A 21,046-nucleotide genomic window follows, 5' to 3' on the forward strand; every position below is an offset into this window, starting at 1 on the left:
GTAAATTCATTTATAAATTTTTTAAAAATAAATTTTATAAATAAATTGACTCTCAGTTAAATTGATTCAGTCAGTTGAACTGAAATCGTTTAGATTCTAAATTTCTAAGAGTGTTTCAAAATATTTAAGGTACCAACGTATCCTTATCTTAAGAACGGGTGGAGATTACGGCTTGCTTCGGCCGTAATCCTAAACCAAGTCTTATGAATACTACTTATGAAGCCTACATATGTACTTATTCGCACTGATAATTTGCTGTTATATTTATGCTGATATTTTTCTGAAAATTGTATCGTCATCACGTCAACTTCTTGAAATAGTCAGCTTCAGGACTCGATAAACTAATCGCGTGGCTGTCATCACTCTGATAGCGACCTGCTTCTTCAGTGCGCTACCCAACAGTTTTTCACTAAGCTAAAAGATGAGTTTGAGTTTAATCTGTTATCCTTTCACCTTCTCCTGTCTATACCATCGATCTATATTGCTATTGCCACTTTCTTTTAAATAAAACAGATTGACTTGTGTGAAACGCGCGCAAAAAAAAATCGCTGAAGAAAGAGATAGTTTACTGAGCTTTGGCTGGGGGAAAAAAAAAAAAAAAAGCTGATTTTTTTTTATTTTATCAGATAAAAATTGTTTCTCACTTAAGTGTTTTGTATTGCTTGCGACGTATTGAGTTTCTCTTATTAGAAGCAAGTTGTTCTCAATAGTTTTCAATGGACTTTCTCGTAACCGTCCACAACTTAGGTTCTTTTGTCTTTTCTTGTCTTCAAACTCCAACGTCGTTGATATGCTTTAAAATTCCGGGTAAATTGGTTTTCTGAATCCAAAGATGACAACTTCATACTCGGTCGATTCTTCAAGATGCAAATGAAGAATCCCCATCCTTAAATTTCATCAAAGCACTGTCTCAGTTATCTCCCATGTCAAGAAAACTGACGGATAAAATTGACTGCACTAACGAATCTGTAGCGATAAGAATATGCGCACTTGTTTAAGTGTGATGATAATCTGTCGGTAATTGACAGAATTAAAAGTTTGGTAGACTTTTTCCACGAAAATGATATTTTCCAATATTCTTTATTAAGTGATAAGCGATAACAAAGTATTTGAAACGTATACCGGAATGAGAGTTAATATGGGAATAAATTAGAGCGTTCACATTGTATTGGATGTCATTGTGCTTAACCAGTTCATGTAATCGAACAACTTTCTTCCTTCTGATCTGTTATATCACTTTATTATATGAAATATATGTTTATTTCATATTGAATACATTTAGTTAATCAATACAGGAATAAATGTTCTCTGTTTATTATAAAAACAACTTGTAAAAAGTGAGTCTCGTTCCACAAGTAGGTAGACTGCATTTCAGAATTTTCTCCAAATCTCAAACGCATTATATGAGTCGTACGGAATTATGGTTTCTCTTTAATATTATCCGGCTTTTATTCGTTTTCTTTCTATTCCGAAAAAAAAACAAAACAAAAAAACATTAATTTGCGTCCACGTATCTCTTCCCACATACACTCCTGTTGCATCTCTAGAAGATTTTTTTTTTTTTTTTAAATCTTATGATCTTGCTAATCTTTTCTTCGGGATAAATATCTATATGTTGTTTTGCTGCAACATAGAAACGTTTTTATGTAACTCAGTATTATCAAAAGTATTATTGGTGGAAATTTTCCATAATTATTTCTTTCATTATGAAAAATCATTATTACCATTTTTAATGGAAGGAAGTATTTCCAATTAAATTATATTTATTATTTAAATTATTTTATTTATTATATCATATTATATCCAATTTTATTATCGGTTCAGTGTTTTAACCTTCTAGCTGTGGGGGCTCTCGACTTTGTGTAATGGTCTTAGTTGGTGTGTCTCCTTTCTCAACTGTTTTTGAGAGCAGTGAATGGGAAGATCGTTTAAATATCGGTCCCAGTATGCTTTAATTTTTCTTCTCCCGTCCTTCGGATATGCTAAATTTCATCATTTTTCTTTGAGTATAATCCAGTTATGAGAATGACGTATCTCATTTTAATTCAAATATGAACGTAATTTACATTCGAATTAAATTTGGATGTGAGAGAAGTAATTCTAATTGATCTTCTGTGCCTCCCCAAATTATAGCGGAGTTATCGACATTCTTGTAACGCAGTTTAATTAACTATTAAATTTTGATTATCATGTAAAATAAGTAGCTTATAAAATATGTTGGTATCTTCTTCATTTTGCTTGGAAACGGACGATTGAAACCCCCCCCACAATTATCTTGATGATGCATTGCTTTTACTTTTAATAACCAAAAACTAAAACGACTAAAAATCAACGCAAGTTTGTGGTTTTGAAAATCAGATTGGGGTTATTAGAATAAATAGGATCAGTATAAGTGGCAATAAGATTATTTTGTCTGAATATTAAATAATTCAGCACTATTTTAATATTTGTGATGGCATGTTTCCAGAGGTGCGTCTTTCTTCTTTTTCGGCCATTGTTGACCTTAAAATATGAATTTAAAGTTTAAAAAATAACTCGTTCTCCGTTCTTTGTTTATATACTGTCAAAAGGGAGAGAAATGCACATAAGATGAAAGAGATTGATTGTTTTAGATTTAGAAGCCATATTCTTTAGCTGTACATAAAAGAACATTTATTTGGAAAAGAAGTCTCGAACATCGTGACTTGCATATCAGCTGTTTGTTCAAAATATATTTTTCATAGATATGGAAAATAACTTTGTTTATTTTCTTAGTGTTTCTTAGAATTTCTTAGGAAACAACATTGTTTATTTTCTTACGTATGTCCCATTTAAAACACAGCATATACTGATTTGTATTGTTTCATTGGGAAACGAAGTTGGTGTACATTTATTTTATTATAAATGATTCCCATTTGAAAGGAAGGAAAAATTGCAAAAAAAAAAAAAAAAAAAAAGGCAGTACGCATATTCGAAATCAGTTTAGTCCTGTAATATGCAGGCTTTATTGTACATCTGATGTGTACTCCTGTAAATTTATATCATATTTTTTATTGAAAGTACATAAAAAAATAACTAAAATATAGCAGAAAGGCAAACAGTATGGACACCATGACAGAAGATTGATATTGCATTTTGATCAACCTATGAGTTTGAAAGTTAAGAGTGAGATAGTGTCAGATCAGAAAGGAGTAGGGACGATGGGATTAGAGCTTGAGATAGTTTGTGACGAGGTATCCCGTTTCTGGATTTTAAATAATGCATAGAGCAATGCTTGGTGTCTCGAAGTGACATATAAAGGAGAAGCTACGCAAGCGAAAGGGAACAAAAGAAATAGATAATTTTAATTGATGGTTCTTTTTATTTTTAGTAGGTTTATGAATAAATAAGAATTTTCGTACTGACACTTGTATTTTTCTGATATATAGGTTTATTCGTTACTTTTTAAAAATAGGTGTTAGAAAAGAAGGTAATCAGCAGCTTGTTCCTCAAAGGAAAAATGCTGAAAGCATAGATCGGAATTAAATTGATGCAGCTTTTGTAAGTGGCAAAAAAAAAAAAAAAAAAAAGCGAATAGCACTTATTCAAGTAAACGATGACTTCCAGTTGGAAAAATTAACATACGTTTCGCAAATTGAAATTCAGTTTTCATAATAGTTGTCGTAGTCTATCTTATATCATACTTAGCTTTCAGATTTTCTCTATTTTGTTTTCAAAATGAACTTCGATATTCACAGGTTCATTTGTAACAGTAGTGCTTCAGGTTTTTTTATACTTAATGAAATGAAAAAGAGAATTGCTGTAAAATATGTGATTTATTTCATCTGATTTTAATGTGCAGTAGTCGCTATAACTATTCCAAATGCATGTACAGTGTCTGTAAATCCCTAGTGTGAAGACTACGTGCTAATTACGTACTCTTTTTTCAGCCCTTAATCACCGGTCTTTATATGAAGGGGAAACCAGTTTGACAGCGTGTAATGGGTGTGTTTGCTTTTGCAAGTACAGTATAGCCGTGGCAATATAGCTAAGTATCGTATGTTACGTGTTGATTAATTAATACTAATGTGTTTGTTTGGGTTCTGCACTTATGCTCAATTTTAGTTTGTTGATTTTAATTACAAGAGTGGACTACACCCTCGACCGCGCCTTGGGAGCTAAAGTAGGCTTGGTGAGAATATAGCAAGAAAGTCCTTCCACGAAGCCAGCTTAGCAAATCAGTTACGGCTCTCATCTAGGCAGATTGAAAAATATTGTAGTTTCTTCATTAGCAAACATGGCGTTGTTGTGACTCGTTGTTTGTGATACTTTTCTTTAACGAGTTTAATTGCACTTCTGCATCATCGACAGTGCCAGTTAAGCACTGTCGTATCATGAACTGATACGACAGTGCTTAACTGGCGAACTCAGAAAGAATAATATTACAACTTCGTTAATTGTACAAAATAAGACAGATATACATAAATTAATTCGCAAGTTCTAAATTATGCTTTCACAAATGCCAACTGTAACTTAGTTTTACGATTAAGAACTTAATAAAGCAGACCTTATTTCGAAGATGTAAAAAAAAAAAAAAAAAAAGACTCATATTGGTTGTCTGAAAGCAGATCCTGATTGGGGTACTGAAGTAATTGATGACTGTTCACGAATAGAGAGCTTACTGCTATATATATATATATGTCTCACCATACCTTATTTCACAAATCTTGACGAATGTGCTGCATCTAGAAGCATTGAGCCTGTGAAGTTATAATGAAACTTGTGAAATTGTATTCATTCCGTTGAGCAATTTTATGCTGTCAGTGTTGTCCGTGGTGAATCTGAAGTGAAGCGACACTAACTATCGAATTTGGAAAATTTCTTTGACATATTAAGTATAAAATAATTATTAAATTACATGTTCAGTAAAATCGAAGGCCCGTATTAACATAAACGCTAATAACTTCATAACAGACGATGATTTTATGATATATTAGTTGGAAATGGTCGCTGAGAATTATGCAGGATACAAATTATTACGGGAAATATAAGAGGATAGATGCCTACTTACTGACTTTTTCCCAGCATTGCATATGATTGAACTGAATGTGCTGCGAGTATTGATAAACCTTTTGCATCATAGGTTTGATTTCTGGGAAAATCCCCATGTTACACTGTAAGTAAATATTAATTTTATGGCTATTTAGTCTATTTTTGTTTAGGAGTGCTCCTTTTTTATAATGTCATTAGCTTTTTACTCAGTTTTAGGGCATTATTGAAATTTTACATAGTTAGATATATGAAGAATATAAGAAGGAAAATTCAGACGTACCTTTGTAGGGTGTCGCTGGCTGTCTTCTTATTCAGCGACATCCCGGCGTGTGGCGATATGCATTCACCTGCTGTTTAGGGAATATGGAAGGAAGTATGATTGAAAGGAAGGAGGTTTTGGAAACGGTGGAGTTAGAGCAATGTGGGAGAATTATTGGTGAGGCAACGGTATGTGAATCTTTTTGAAAAACCCGGGTTTATATATATATATATTATTAAGGGGGACAGAGGATATTTTGGGAGGGGGGGGTGAAAATAGACACAATTTTTTGGAGAAGGGGAAGGATATGATGGGATATGCATCATGTTTGCTGTATTCCGTGCGGAATTAATAATTGTGCAAGATATTTAATATACTGCCCGACATATAAATTTTCTTTCGTAGTTTGCTTATGCAAACTACGAAAGAAAATTTATGTACCTTAATTCTTTGAAGATCTACCGATATAGTCACAGCGTAACCCTGTGACTTAATAAGTTCTCTAGTTGAGCAAACGTGTGCAATTTGTCTTAACGTTTTTCAAGTACAGTACTAGGCGATTTTTCAAGTAGTATTCTCTCCACTTGAGATAATCAATTTTATTTCAAATCCACTTATTCTTGAATTGTTCTTATCCAAAGTATCGCAGCTCGTCTATCTTAGCACACTTCATAGTTTTTTTCCATTTGTGTAGTGGGCTGTTTTGACACTGTGGCGTCCTTTTTTTGATGCTTTCAGCGCGTTTTTTTTCTGTAGTCTTTAATTAGCTTTTTTTTCCTTTTTTTTTTTTTTACTTCCCGAAGAATTAACAGTTACACGACTCCTGCGAAGGAGGAAGAGCTTGCAGCTAATTAATGCAACCAGGTCGCCACTCCTTGCTGCATCCCCCCTAAGGGCAGTATTTCTAACTGTTGTCCGTGTGTGCATGGCGCCGGCTTGCCAGTTCTGGTGGATGAAAAACCCGAGTTATCGGGCGAAAAAACTCCCTACCGCCGTATGAGACCGGCTAACTCACCTTTAGTCGAAAGAGACCAGATAAAGGTTCCTCACGTCTTAGACGGGAATCGAATCCGGGTCTTTCCGACTAAAGGGCTTCGTCTATACTGACTGTGCTACGGGGATTCTATGGTAGTACTTATGCGATAAAAATTATGTACTACCCAATGATATATACGTTCATGCACGCAGTTGTTTCATGATAATAGTATGGTTAAAATTGGAGATAGCAGTATGAAAGTAATATCAATGCCACGAATACTCATTATCGTGTCGAGAATAAGTATAGCAGGCTTTTAGTGGCGATACATGGCATTAGAAGTTTTCTTATAAACGTTACCTCTTCTGAGTCGGCGGAGTGATATGTAAATAATTCCACAGCATACTTGAATATTGTGGCTGCCCAATTACAATATATCTTTGCGTGTTGGCAGTCTGTCCATCTAGTATCTGTTACTTCTAGCTGAATAATGTGCGTTGCCACACAAAAAAATAATAAATAAAAAAATTCTGTGAGCATGTTAGTAAATCTATCATCTATCATTGGCCTATTCTATCATATGATCTCAAGTGGACTAGATGAAGTAGAACAAGCTTTTGTGACAGGGATCCGTCACGGTAAAAATCTGAGGCAACTGCAGGATTCTGTAGTGCTAACGTTTATTGGAAACGCGGGATTTTTATCCTGCAAAATAGACGAACTGACCTTTGAGAACATAAAGCAATTCACTGATATAATACATTGTCCTCATAACTTTAGTTGTTTTGGCTGTAATTCTAATCCGCATTTCTGTCAACACTTTTACACCTCGTAAAGTTTATGTGCAGACCAGTTGCGGCTGTTCTGAGTTGTAAAAGAGATGCCAGTGGCTAATTAGATACTTGTGCATAATAAACTGGCCACTCAGTATATAATTTATGCATTAGAAATTTTAACTGGAATATTATCATTCTTGTAATTAATGACTCTTAGAGTACTGTCTCTCTCTCTCTCTCTCAACAAAGTGAAACCATCTTAAATGGTTGTCTCTTATTTAAAACTTTAGTACACTAGTGAAAATGCCTTGTCCTTTTATTACATTTGTATAAGAGGATATTATTGCATTCCAACTGCACTGACTTTACTGCTTGCAGTTTGTAAGTAAATGCCATGCTAGCATTCCTTTACAAATCACTTGGTCTTTCAGGTGACTCTTGTAATTTACTCGTTCCAATTTCATTGCGATGTTTAGATTGCATTTTAAATATTATATAATAATGCGAATGTTGTATAAATATATCAGTGAACAATTTTAATCATAATTTAAAACGACAATACCGACTATGAGCCAATATAAAGAAAAAGTAAAATCACATTGATTGTACAAATTAACTGTGATTTGCATTCTTTCCCGTCACAGTGATAATAAGGGGGGGGGGGAGACATGCATGCTAGTATTGGAACCAACTAAGCAATATATGCACTTATTCCCACTTCTTTCTCTCTCAGAACTGTTGAGTGCAGCTATTTGAAATGAGTTTATTTAATGATGTGTTTTAAATTGTATATATCTTCGTATATACCTATGATCACTTCCTCGTGTTCATAGGTACACGAACTTTTTTTTTTATTTCATACTTGTATCACTGTTTTAGACATATCCTCCTTAACTTCTCTGCCTAGAATGCCTTGCCTCTTCCTTTACTGAAGGCGAGTTTAGCTGATCTCGTATGCAGATAGTATCTTAAAACCGGGCTTTGCTTTCACTCTAGAAAAACGGCAGATTTGCCTTAGAACAGTTGATAAACATAGTACACCCGCTTCGTGGACTGTGTACAATTAAACAATGGCATTTCCTATATCTTTTCTAGTCTTCAATCATTGTTAAGTAATAGCTTTTGATCACGAGTCATCATCAAAGGAAATTAAAAATATTTGTTGATACTCCTCGCACGTCTCTGTTTATACAACCAACGAGGATTATATTTTTTCATCTGATTTTTATTGTATTTTCAAACGAAGGATTTCCAGTTTGTCTAGAATAGGATTTGTTTTACGATAAACGATATACATTTATCTCACGAAAACTCTAAGGTTTAGGATCTTTAACGAAAACTAAAAATTAATTTGCTGTGCCAATCACAACTGAAGTTACACCAAAAGAATTCCACAAAATGATCAGATGAAGTTAGCTGACAGGACGACAAACCTACATTGTATTGTTGCATTACAATTAAACCGATAGAGAGAGAGAGAGGGGGGGGGGGGGCTCTATTCTTACAAAAATCACGACTTTTATAAGACTGTTCGAAATGAAATGCTTGGAGAGAGTAAAATTTTTCTGTGTGGTCAGGAAGAAAGTAAGGTCTAGCTTTTACTTTTCATGGCATGTAGTCAGTGAATGAACATTGTGAGTGCTTCTTTGTTGAATCTTTTTAAGACAATATATATATATAATTGGTACTGTGGAATTGCGCCTTCAAGGCGCCTCCCTCGATGAGTCCCTGACTCGCTGAGGTGCCTACATATAATAATAAACAGAAAAATTTTAAAAAAATAAGTAATAGAACTTGATTTACTGACTCCTGTTGTTAATTAACAACTGTCTACAAATTTTAAAAGTTGCTGTTATCTCCATGGCATCAGCTAGCATCACAATAGGTATTGTGCCTAATTTCACACAATTGTCTACAATGCCCATTTCACTTATTTGGTATTTTTTCTCAAAATCAGTCGTGTTGGCTAATCGAAGGCGAGCTTTTTAAAAGTATGCCATTCATCAAATTATACCGTTAAATTAAAAGCTCCCTGCTGTCTCACTTGAATACGTCTGTCCATAATTTCTGATGACAGCATTTGTTATTCTGGACTATTGTTTGTTCTACAATAACGCTTAGAACAGCGTATACAGCTAATCCTAGTTGTAGGAAACTAAACTTTACTGTCAACATACTTCATTGTCTCGCATGAAAAGGAAGCAGTCGTATTATGATTAACGTTTCCCACATGCAAATATGACTATTAATAACACTGGATGCTCTTATGTTCATTCACCATGGATCCACACGAGAAAACATTGCTTTGCTCTTCTTTGATCATGAATTTCCCAATATCTGCTGTTAATTTCCGTTAGGAACACACGGATAAATGAAAAATTAATTTTTCTCTTTTACTACGGAATTTTTGTTTTTGCTGTGATGATTACATCGGTTAATTTGTGTTCCTTTTTTGATTATTTCTGATTACGGTTAACTATAACATCATATTGTTGATTAGTTCCTCTACTAAGTTACGTTGTTCCAGTTTTTTCTTCTTCTTTCAGTAACCCAGAATGATGCGTTTTTTCTTCGATCTGATAAGTATACTTTTTAAAGAATTAAAGTTTCGGTATTTTTTTTCTCTTCTAAACAATATTTAAGAGGTTTTTCTGTTTCTCGTATTAAAAATAAATAAAAATTAATAAATAAAAACTTCCTGTCATGTTTCAGTTTGATCTAGTTACTCGTTTTGAACGTAAGAATTAGATAAGTCGTTGAAGTTTCAAAATTCTTCTGTACTTTGTGCACCCAAGGCTTACTTCCAGGAATTATAATATGTATAAAAAAAAATCTATTTTTTTTATAAAAACCAACAAAATCTCTCCGTAAAAAGAATTCATTCATTCATTTCGTATGGTGATTCAACGGCTGTGAGCCCATTTTACGGGAAGGTACGACACCACCTCAACCTCCCCATTTTTATCCGGGCTCGGGACCGGCATAGCTGACAATTCAGACCTATGGTTGGAGGGATTGTCTTAAGCATTCCTGACTATCTGTGTGTGTTCACGGGTCTGGTTTTCCTGCTTGCGGAACAAAAAAAAACCAGATAAACGGGGGTAAAACCCTGCTGTCCACGCCCGGCTAACTTAGCGATTACTGAGGAAGATCCTTAAGCTCCTCACGTCGTCGATGGGAATCGAACCTAGGACACTCCTTCGCCAGGCATATGGTTGCGAAGGGCATAGCCACTAGGCTAACCGCGCGGACATGTAAAAAAGGATTAATCTTCATGAGGCACTTCAGAATCATTGTTAGTAGTGGAGCTTTACTATACAAGCTGCTCTTTACAGCTCTCCCAACCTTTATTATTAGGTTGAAATGAGGCATATTTGTAATACTTAGGCATCTCATAAAGACTTGAATTTCACACCTAACGAATAGTATACTGATGATTCCTATGAATGTGGACAGTACAAATATCCCGCTGAACGAAATGAGAATTGTAAATATATGTTGAATTCGTTTGTAATATATCATAACTTCAGAAAATGCACTTAGATTGTTTTAAAGTAATAAAATTAGTAGATTGCTTCATTATCCTGAAGACTGAAAGATAATGCTTCTCTTATCCAAAAATAAAATCCTTTCACTCCTAGTTGTATGAAACAAGTAAATCACTGCGTTTCCACTGTACAATGATTGGAGGAGTGGATTATATAAATACACAGACCTAACGTACCAGGTTTTCAGAAGTGTTACTTAGGTTCTCACACTTAGTATATGAGTGTGAGAACACGAAATATTTAAAAATATTTATAGCGTATATTAAAAAAATTATGTCTTGGTCGTACCTTTTTTTCAACACATTGATGGATTTTATAGTATTTCTTGTCGGAAAAACAAGTTCCATGATCTCTTGGAAAATGAGAGATCATTCTCTCTCTCTCTCTCTCTCTCTCTCTCTCTCTCTCTCTCTCTCTCTCTCTCTCTCTCTCATCCTTTTGTGTGTGTGTGTGTGTGTGTGTGTGTTCTTATGCACTTCCCATGTTGTATGTATTAAGTTCAACGGTGATGTTTACGTCTTCCAACGATAACCAGCTTTGAAATGTTATTCGATAGGCCTAAATGACCTAATGGCCTACGTACTCCACCTTGTTCAAGCTCTTTTGTTGAGAGTTGACATCTGAAAAGCCTGTTTTCCGTGTTAATCTTGTTCGGTCCGTGTTCGCTGTGAAAACTAATTTTCTCTTGTCATACAAGATGTTCTGCTACTGCTGCGTCTATTGACCTTTCGTCTTGACACACAGCGAACTTGTGCAAGTCCCTGAATGTGGTTTTTCTCTACTTTAAAGGGGAGGAAAAAAAATTATATGCTGATGTACTATAATAATACCATCATGGTTCGTTCTTTCATTCATCTAATTACCTAATACATTATTCATCATTTTAGTATAATATTTTCTTGGTATCCATTACTAATATTGAATTTTATCATATTTTTCTCTCGTTTTTTCCTTTGTTGTGCTGTCAGTGGCATAAATCTCTAGACAGTATTACGTGTATGTTTCTTTCTTAGAACTTTAATCTCTCTATCACAAACAAACCAGACTTATAACTTTTTCTGCATATACTGTGTAAAAGATGGGTTTTCTTTTACCCTTCCATCATTATTGTTTTTCTGAACCTTTAATCAATACAAGCCTAATACCCATAGAATTTTTTCCTACATCAGGACTTTTTACTCTGTTTGCTTCAGGTGAGCTTGAGCAATACCTCTCTTTCTCTCTCTCTCTCTCTCTCTCTCTCTCTCTCTCTCTCTCTCTCTCTCTCTCTCACACATCGATTTACTCCATTTTGTATGAGACAGATGCCCGGTTTCTTGTCTGCCTTACAAGTAGTGGCATGACTATAAATAATATTTCGGCTATCCCACCAGCAGTAAGCTGTTCATTGGTTCTAGTTCTAATCTAGACTAGAAAGTGTTCATTCGTGTTTGAGATAACAGTTTGGAGAGAGGGAAAAAAAAGCATCATGAGCATATTCTTTCCTCCAAAAGGTATTGCAGAATGTGTATTTTTTGGGATGGGGTGGGGTGGATACTCTGATCCATTTTAGCAAGGAAATTATTACCGGCAACGTAAAAGGATGAGTTTCATAATATGTATGGTAACAATTAATTATCACAGTTGAACTTAGATCAGGTCTTGGCATATGTACTGTACACAACAGACAATTTTGTTTTGTAGTTAAAATAATCGAGTTGGAACGATAAAAGTTAATAGTTATACCAAATTTCATTAAATTTTATCTGCCTCGGAAGAATGTGTCATCATTTCATTGCCATTGTTTGTTAATAAATGTAAACGGAATTGTAAATGGAAAAAAAAGCAGAATCTATCATCATGCAATCAGAAAAAAGAAGGGAGGAAAACAACAACAACAACAAAAAAAAAAAAAAAACGAAAGGCTAATTTAGCAGCCAGAATTACTACGTTGCAGAATACACGTATAACCATATGAATATTAGGCTTACTGTACACTTAATTGTTTTCAATACAGTTTGAAATTGCTCGGAGCCGAATTTTTGCGAAATGATGTGATGACTGATTTACTTGAGTTGCATGTAACTCTTCTTTTTTTTTTGCTTAAACAAAAGCACTTAGTCAGAAGTTATTAAGTGTGCTTATGACATGTCAGTCCATTTTTGGTGTATATGTTCGCCACACGTATTTATTTTAATTGATTTTGCCAGAACAAATGTCTCATTGTAAGCAAACTTGATAACGATTCGCCAGATTTTAATAGATTGTAATACGAAATTACATTAGATTTCAACCGTCCAGTGCTCAATTATTATTACCAGTTAGAATTATTTTGCCAGTAAAATAAATCGATTGAAACTCAACTGGAACCGCATGAACATCGTCTTATGCTCATCTTTAAGGTCAAATATTATTAAATATTAAATTTATAGCCAGAGTGGAGGTTATACGTGATATATATCAGGACACATTGTCTCTGCAATGTGAAATAAAATTTGGGATGGCTGTTAAAAGTTTTGAAGTATAATGAAATCTTAGTAGGTGATTACGGCTTTTTAGAAACGTCGACACCAGCTGTTTTCTAGCACTTCTTGGAATTGCATTCAGCCATCTCAGGGATATAGAAACCGGCTCTACCAATTCCCGAAACGTTAGGGCTAAAAGAGTAGCACCTGATTCCTTTGAGGGAATGCATTGCCTTAGTGAATTAACATATTTATTTTATATTTGCTTCTCAATTTGAACAACTCTTAAAAACTCTAAAAAATGCAAAAATACGTTTAGCACACCTGTCCAGAGATAGTCAAACATCCAAGCACGTGGCCGCCGGACCTACAGCCTTAGCTGGAGAGCGGATACACTAACTACTCTGCTAATCAGGACACTTAAATAGCAGACTAGTTAACGTATAATTTAATTTTTTAATACACACACACACACTGCTTGGAAAGAAGTCAATGGACGCCATAATGTGAGGAACAAACAGCCATAACTCCCTCCTTAATAAGATGTAGGACCTCCTTTCGCTGAGTTGACCACAGCAATCCTACGGGGTTGCACAAGCGTTTGATAGCGATCAATGGGAATTTGGGGCCATTCTTCCTGTAGACATGTAATGAAGTCCTGGACTCTTGTGGGACAGACGTCCCTTGCAGTTCATTCCACCGATGTTCATTAGGGTGCTGTGGCTAGTCAAGTGTTGTGATGTTTATGTCCACAAACTACGCAGTTACAGCAGCAGCAGAGTTATGGCATGGTGTATTGTCTTGCTGAAAGAGACAAGTCAGTTCCGTAGAAACGCCACAAAGTAGGAATGTTCAGCTCTCTCTCTCTCTCGGAGTTCAGTGTTGGTGGTACCACAAACAGAGGTCCGAGGCCAAACCAGGTAAAAGAGGACCATTCCACTGCTACTTCCAAATTTCATATTTGGGGTTCCGTACTCTGGTAAGAGACGTTCACTGGGCATCCGCCATACTCACATCTGTCCACCTGATCGATAGAGGGTGTAGCGTGATTCGTCTTTCCATAACAACGCTGTTCCAAGCTTCCACGTCCCCTTGTACATGCTCTTTGTACGACTGAAGATGATGCTGCATGTTGGTTGGGGTAATGTGGGGATTACATCTTGCTGTCCTACTATGGAAACCCCATGTTGTAAGTCTCGGTTTTGAATGCTTTTGAACTATTTAATTATATTTACGAAATTTTTAATTTCATAAATATGGGAATTTTAATTAACCTATATTTCCTAATTCTGTATGAAACTAGAAAAAACGCCGGATGGTTCAGATTCCTAATTCATTTGATTTTTTTTTACTCTGTTGGTTAGGTAAAGACGGCTTTTCACCGGCAGTTCATGGAAAAATAATTACTTTCTGTTCAAAAACCTCGGGCCAACAATGTTCAGTATAAAAATTGTAAATAACCGGGTTTTTTTTTTTTTTTTAAAAAGGAAAAAAAAAAAGGAACAAGTTACATACATGTCATTTTTTTCTCTTTTTTTTGGGGGGGGAGCAAAGATGGAATATAGAGTACACAATTAGTGGAAATATCTTGGAGAAGGTAAAGGAGATGAGAGATCTGCTAGTGATTGTGGACAAAGACCTAAAATTTTGGGGACATATTGCTAGAATTGTGAGGACAGCACAGCGGATAATGGGATGATACAGAGGGCATTGAGTATGTTATGGGTCCATTGTATAAATGCTTTGATCAGGCCACATATGGATTATTGTGCACAGATTTGGTCACTGGTTTTCAGAAAGATGAAGATGTATTGAATAGGGTCCAGAGATGATTGTTTAAGGTAGTTTCTGCTCTGTGGAATGTTGTTTGTGAGGACAGATTGAGAAAATGCAATTTGCAGAAACTTGTGGATAGGAGGATGAGAGATATGATTGAGACATATAAGTTCTTAAGGGGTTATTACCATATTAATGTAGAAGAAGTCTTGAAACAAAAAAGATGAGACAAGGAGAGAACCAGAGCTGTCATCCCTGGAAACTGTATAAGGAGAGTGTGAGCAAGTAGATGAGGAGCAGATTTTTTGCATGGAGACTGGTTAGCGATTGGAATGCATTGCACTAGAGTGTGATTGGTGACGATGAACATATTTAAAGCGCAGTATGATAAACTCTGTGTGTATGACATCGCGGGATGAGTCTTTTGACTCTATGGAGATTTAATAATAATAATGTATATATGTATTCATGCATAATCTGTATATATTAAATATATACGACGGGGGTCTGGAAACTTCTGATAAACATCTAGAACAAAAATGATATTAAAGCAACGGATATAAGAACATCTTGCCTTCATGACTCTGCTACTGTTATGATCTTTCTTGTGATTATATCAGTTGCTTTAATATCATTTTTGTTCTAGGTGTTTAGCAGAACTTTCCAGATCCTCCCCTTCCCCCTCGTCTTAAAGAATAAGTATAATATGATTCTACAAACTCATGTGATAAGAAATTCACTAGTAGTACGTGATTTGGTAGCATAAAATTGTTTCAGGATACTATTAAAATGCCTTTAATAAACGAATAACTTTTAATGAGAACACTAATGTTTATCAGGCATTGAAACTGTATTATGTAAACATTTTTATAAAAGTCTGTTCAGTAGTCGTTACAGTTTCATGTGTAGGGTATTTTCTGCGGTAAAAAAAAAAAAAAAAATCTTCGCTATTCTTGTAGTGTAAAATTGTTATTTTTTTTAAATAGAGAATAAACCAAGTCTGGGGTGTTCAACCCGTCGATCGCCGAGCGATTTTTGGTCGATCTCTTGTGTATTCCTCCTTACTTACAAATTTAATTAAAACTGAAAACATAATATTTTATTTATCATTATTTTGTATTATTTTTAATTCGCTTTAAGTGTATTGCTATTGTTTATTTATTTTTCGTTAAAATTGTCAAATCAGTAATTTTCTTATAAGTCCGGGTAAATGAATTAATTTAGATCAGTGGAAGTCAAACAGCGAGCCGAGTGAATACGATTATAAGCAAAGTGTAAAAACTCGATTGTAGCTTAAATATTAAATATTTCAAAACACATTACATCGATTTTTTACTTAGGTTAAGTCCCATGTGAATAATGTAAAAAAATAAACTTTGTTTGTTTCGGTATAGTTTGTATTAAATGTTTTTGTAAATAACTCGTTTGAAGCTAACTGTATATACTGCTTTAATAAGAATATGTTATAGCAGTGGTCGCCAAAATGGTCGATAGAAAAATATAAGCATCATTGTACAGGTAATATTTAATTCGGTTAACTTGGATTACCTCCGTCCTGAATGGCAACGCAATTAAGAGTGAATCGTGGGAACAGTGACATGAATAGGACCTATAAGATGGAGCAAGGTCATGAAAATAGTTAAGGAGGCCAATCAAGTAGGCCAAAATGACGTATTTACCAATAAAAGGATGTCGGTGATTCTCGTCCGGCCGGCGCGTACATGGTTGAAGCTGATTTTAGTCATGTTAATTCCATTTTAACAAAACAAAGAAATAAGCTAGATATAGAATTCTGTGGCGATTTAAGGCTGAAACTTACTAATTTTGAACTCAACATTTCTAATCTTGTCAAGAGTCACGAAGCACACCCTTCACATTGACAACGTTAGTAAATTGTATACTAAGTTAATAAAAGTCTTATTTTCTTTATTTAAATGAAGGGGATATTAAATCCCACATTATTTCAAAGCCGAACAAGAAACTCAAAGATGGGAATCAAAGAGTTTCATGCCAAATCTGGGATTTAATATCTCCTTCATTTAAATAATGTTACATCGCCGAAGTGAAGCCTATTGGCTCTTTTATTTAAGTCTTATTTTCATATATATAAGGAAAATTATATTATTGTTATTTTATTATCTAAATTAAATTTTATATTTTATATATTATTTATTCCTCCTATCAAATATGTAATGTTAAGAAGGACGTCCGAAACAAAAACGTATCCCTTTGACGTTAAGCCAATATAATAATATATACTATATTATACATAAAATAAACACTGTAACTATAAAATAAACAATCTAAAAACTCACATGAACGTCTTTTTTTTTGCTTGTCCTATTATAATTACTTAATAGTAAAATAGAGGGGGTCGATAAAAAGTCAAGAAACTCTTGAAGGGGTCGACGGTCAAAGAAGTTTGGCGATCCCTGTGTTAGAGTGTTAAAAACAAAGGCAATGTTTTTGTCGCCGAAGCTGTACATGGATTGTTATTGAAACTTGTATGTATGATAAAGGCTTGCAGGCTCTAAGTGTAAACATCTCCGAAGTCTGTCAGAAAGAGTTCAAACAACTTTCCGATGGGAGGTTGCCCGGTCCAGAGTCGCCGTCAGAGAGACTGCCCGGATCCACGTTGCTAGAGAGAGGATTTTCCCGCTTCCAGAAAGGAGCTTCTCGGTTCGAGATGTCGCTAGAGAGAGACTACTTCTAGGCCGCAGACAAGGTTTGAAATTGCCGAAAGGAAGAGTTTCAATTGCCGGAGAAAAGTTTCCAGGCCAGGTTAATGTCAGACATTCACCAGTAGTTGCGTTTTCATTACAATTTGATGAATCAAACGACTACACTGATATTGCTCAGTTGATGGTATTTATTCACATGGTATTTCTAGATTATTCAAGTAAAGAAGAACTTTTGAAAATTATACCATTATTGGGAAGGACTAGGGGAGAAGACATTTTTTCGGCATTTGATGAATTTGTGAAACAACACAAACTTCCGCTTTTTAAACTTGTGTCTATTACTACTGATGGTGCTCCTGCAATGATAGGTAATAAATCAGGCTTCATTTCATTATGTAAAAACGATGACAAATATCCAGATTTTTTAACGTACCAGTGTATTATTCACCAACAATTACTGTGTAGTAAAAGATTAAACACAAAAGGTGTTTTGGATATTACATTTAAAATTGTAAATTCTGTTCGAGGAAAAGCCCCTGCAACGGCGGTTATTTAAATTACAGGCAGATGATGATAGGGAACTTCTGTTGTACAATGATGTTCACTGGCTCAGCAGAAGTCAATTTTTAAAAGGATTTCTTGTATTAATTAACGATATAAAAATTTTTCTTGATGAAAAAGGAGATATTTATTCACAATTGAGTGATAAAAGATGGTTGTTACACATCATTTTTAATAGATTTCTGTACGAAATTAAGCAATTTTAAATTTAGAGTTACAAGGTAGAGATAAAAGTTTAATTGACATGTTAAGTTCAATAAAAACTTTCCAACAATACTTACTTTTATTAAAGAAAAATATAAATGACTCCGAATTTAGACATCTCCCATATTTATTAAAAAAATTTTAAACAAAAGCAAGAAATGCTTCGCAATGATTTAAAAGAATTTATTCGTGAAATAGAATTAGTTGAGGAAGAAATAAATTCAAGATTTAAAGAATTTAATAAAAGTGAAATGGATTATTGATAATAATCTATTTCAGATTAAACGGATTATTGATAATATCTTTTATCAATAATCCATTTCAAGAAAACTTGAACATCACAGAAATTTCAAATAAAATTAGTGGGCTGTTTGATATAAACCAAGCTGAAGTAGAACTTGAGATAATAAACATTCAGAATAGTTAACATTTAAAATCAATAAACATTCAGAATAGTTTACATATAAAATCAATAAACAATGAAGTCATTTGGAAGAATGCACATGAAAAATTCCCAATATTAATTGATATTGCGCGAAAAATTCTGTCGTGTTTCGGATCGACATACTTGTCAGAATCCGCTTTTTCAAATATGACCGTCATAAAAAATCAATTAAGAAACCAAATTACAAATAATCATTTGGATGATTGTCTGCGAATTGGTCACTTCTTCATATCAACTTGACTATGAAAATATTGCGAGGTCCAAACAATGCCAAATTTCACATTAACCTTTTTTTTTTTTTTTTTTTAATCAACCAGCATTTCCTGTAACTTGTGAGTTTGTAATCAATCTGTTGTTTTTTCTAACTTTGGTTTTCCAAAATAGAGAAATAAATAATTTATTCCTATTCCAATATTTTTTTGTATTAAAATAATTAAAAGTGATAAATAAATTTTTAAATACCCAAATAAAGTTTTTAGTTGTGTATTTTTTTTTTTTTTTGTTGTTGTTGTTTATTTGTGCGTAATCAGATATCAGGTTGGAGGAACGTGATCTATATAAGAGAGTAGATCGCCGAATAACTTTTTATAGAAAAGTAGCTCGCGTAGTAAAAAACGGTTGAACACCACTGAACTAAGTGATCATTCATTATCTTTTAAGTTAATGTAAGGCATTGAAAAATTTTATTTGCGTGCTACTTAAAACACTACAGCATGCAGTCAAAATGCTTTGCAGTGTACGAACTTTGGCACGCATGCTACGCGTTCGACTTCTAGTGGAAAGTATTCGTGATGCGAAAATGTATTATGCGCGCGCGAGCGCGCACACACACAAATAATAATAATAATAATGATTTAATTATTCATAAAAAATATCTAAAGATGTATTCTACATGATTCTATATGAGATGAATAATGCGAGACTTTCTTATATTTACGTAACCTTAAAAAATACTTTAATTTATTGTCATATTATGATAATAATTGATTGTTTAATTTGACTGCAGTCATTCATCTTTTTCTTCTTATCTCTTGTTTTTCAGGGATAGGGTATTTCGATTGAATCTAAGCAATGTGAACAAAAGCCGTTGTGAGGTAAGTCTCTTTATGATAGTTTATTTCAGTATCTTAAACAGTTATATTAACTGTACTTTTTTTTTCCATTTTTACATAAAAAAGCAATGTATATTTTGCCCCACTCTGCCTGAGATTTTAATTCATTTTGCATCCTTCGATTAGAAAAACTCGGGTTCGAATTCCATCTAGGAGACGAGGACCTTTATAAGGAGCTTTACATCTGAAAGTGAGTTGATCTCACACGAAGGTGACAGTTTTTCCTTCTCGAAACTTAGTCACTTTTGCAATAATTTCAACCAAACTTTATTATATTATAATTATGCTGTCTTTCTGTAAAATCCTAGACCTTTCAACGAAGAAAATAAATCAAACGGCTTCATCTTGGCATTGAAAAATATTTTAAAAGAAAGGATAGTAAATGCCCATTAATATTTTATACTTAAAATAATTAAAATATTATTTAATAATTTGTTTATTATTTATAATTTTCCATTGATACGAATCCGTGTGAAACATCAAGTTATGGAGATATTATGTTTATTTGTACAAATAATAAAAATATTGCAGATACTTTTAAGTCTTTCAGCGTCTGCAGAATATTCTCATTCATTAAGATTATTATCGAAGTGTATTTTCTTTCCAGTAGTTTTTCTCGAGTGCTTAGTCTTCAGATTATTAATTTAGAATAAATTTATATATAAGCATAATATTTTATGATCACGCTTTTCTTAGTTACAATATTCATAGTATAGTGAGAAAAATAAAATATTTAGGTGGATGTTTTTGGGTTCGTGTAATAAGTGATGTTACCATTTGTATGGGCCTTCGTTGTTACAGTCACTGAGCTAGGGCGGTTTGTGTTCTAGTTAAATTATTTCGTTTATTTATATTTTTAATTCATTTGTTATGATGTGAATGTAAATACAAATACGTTGTATTCATATTATATATGAATACGTTGTAACATTTGAAGTTTACAGCTCGTGGCAGATGAGGGAAAGAACTCGAAGTCATTCCTGTAAACTTGAGTGTGTGATCAGGAATCATATGAGGTCCAGGTTCTTCTCATGGCGCGTGGTAAGTTTGTCGAATGGACTACTAGTGAATGTTCTGCGTGCATCTTCGGTGAATGTTTTCAAAGAGATATGACTGTTAGCATTATATGATCTGGGGGCCCTCTTCGATGGGTCCTCACTCCCTGGGCCTGTATAATAACAATAAATCTCATTTGAAGTACATAAAATTTAATTATATGTTAATTTGTAATTAAAATAATTTATCAGCAATAAA

General features: G+C 33.9%; 1 protein-coding gene across 1 annotated transcript in view; it reads left to right on the plus strand.

Annotated features, from left to right (window-relative positions):
• The window catches only part of LOC150098250 (semaphorin-2A-like), a 667,728-nt gene that overhangs the window by 154,833 nt on the left and 491,849 nt on the right, over positions 1-21,046 (plus strand). Inside the window, exon 2 of the mRNA XM_090406288.1 lies at positions 19,723-19,774. Coding sequence (XP_090262414.1) covers positions 19,723-19,774 — 52 coding nt within the window. The remainder of the gene's footprint in view (positions 1-19,722; positions 19,775-21,046) is intronic.

Source organism: Typopeltis vanoorti, chromosome 16 (assembly GCF_054136105.1).
Source record: "Typopeltis vanoorti isolate ZY-2024b chromosome 16, IOZ_Tvanoo_1.0, whole genome shotgun sequence".
NCBI lineage: Eukaryota > Metazoa > Arthropoda > Arachnida > Uropygi > Thelyphonidae > Typopeltis > Typopeltis vanoorti.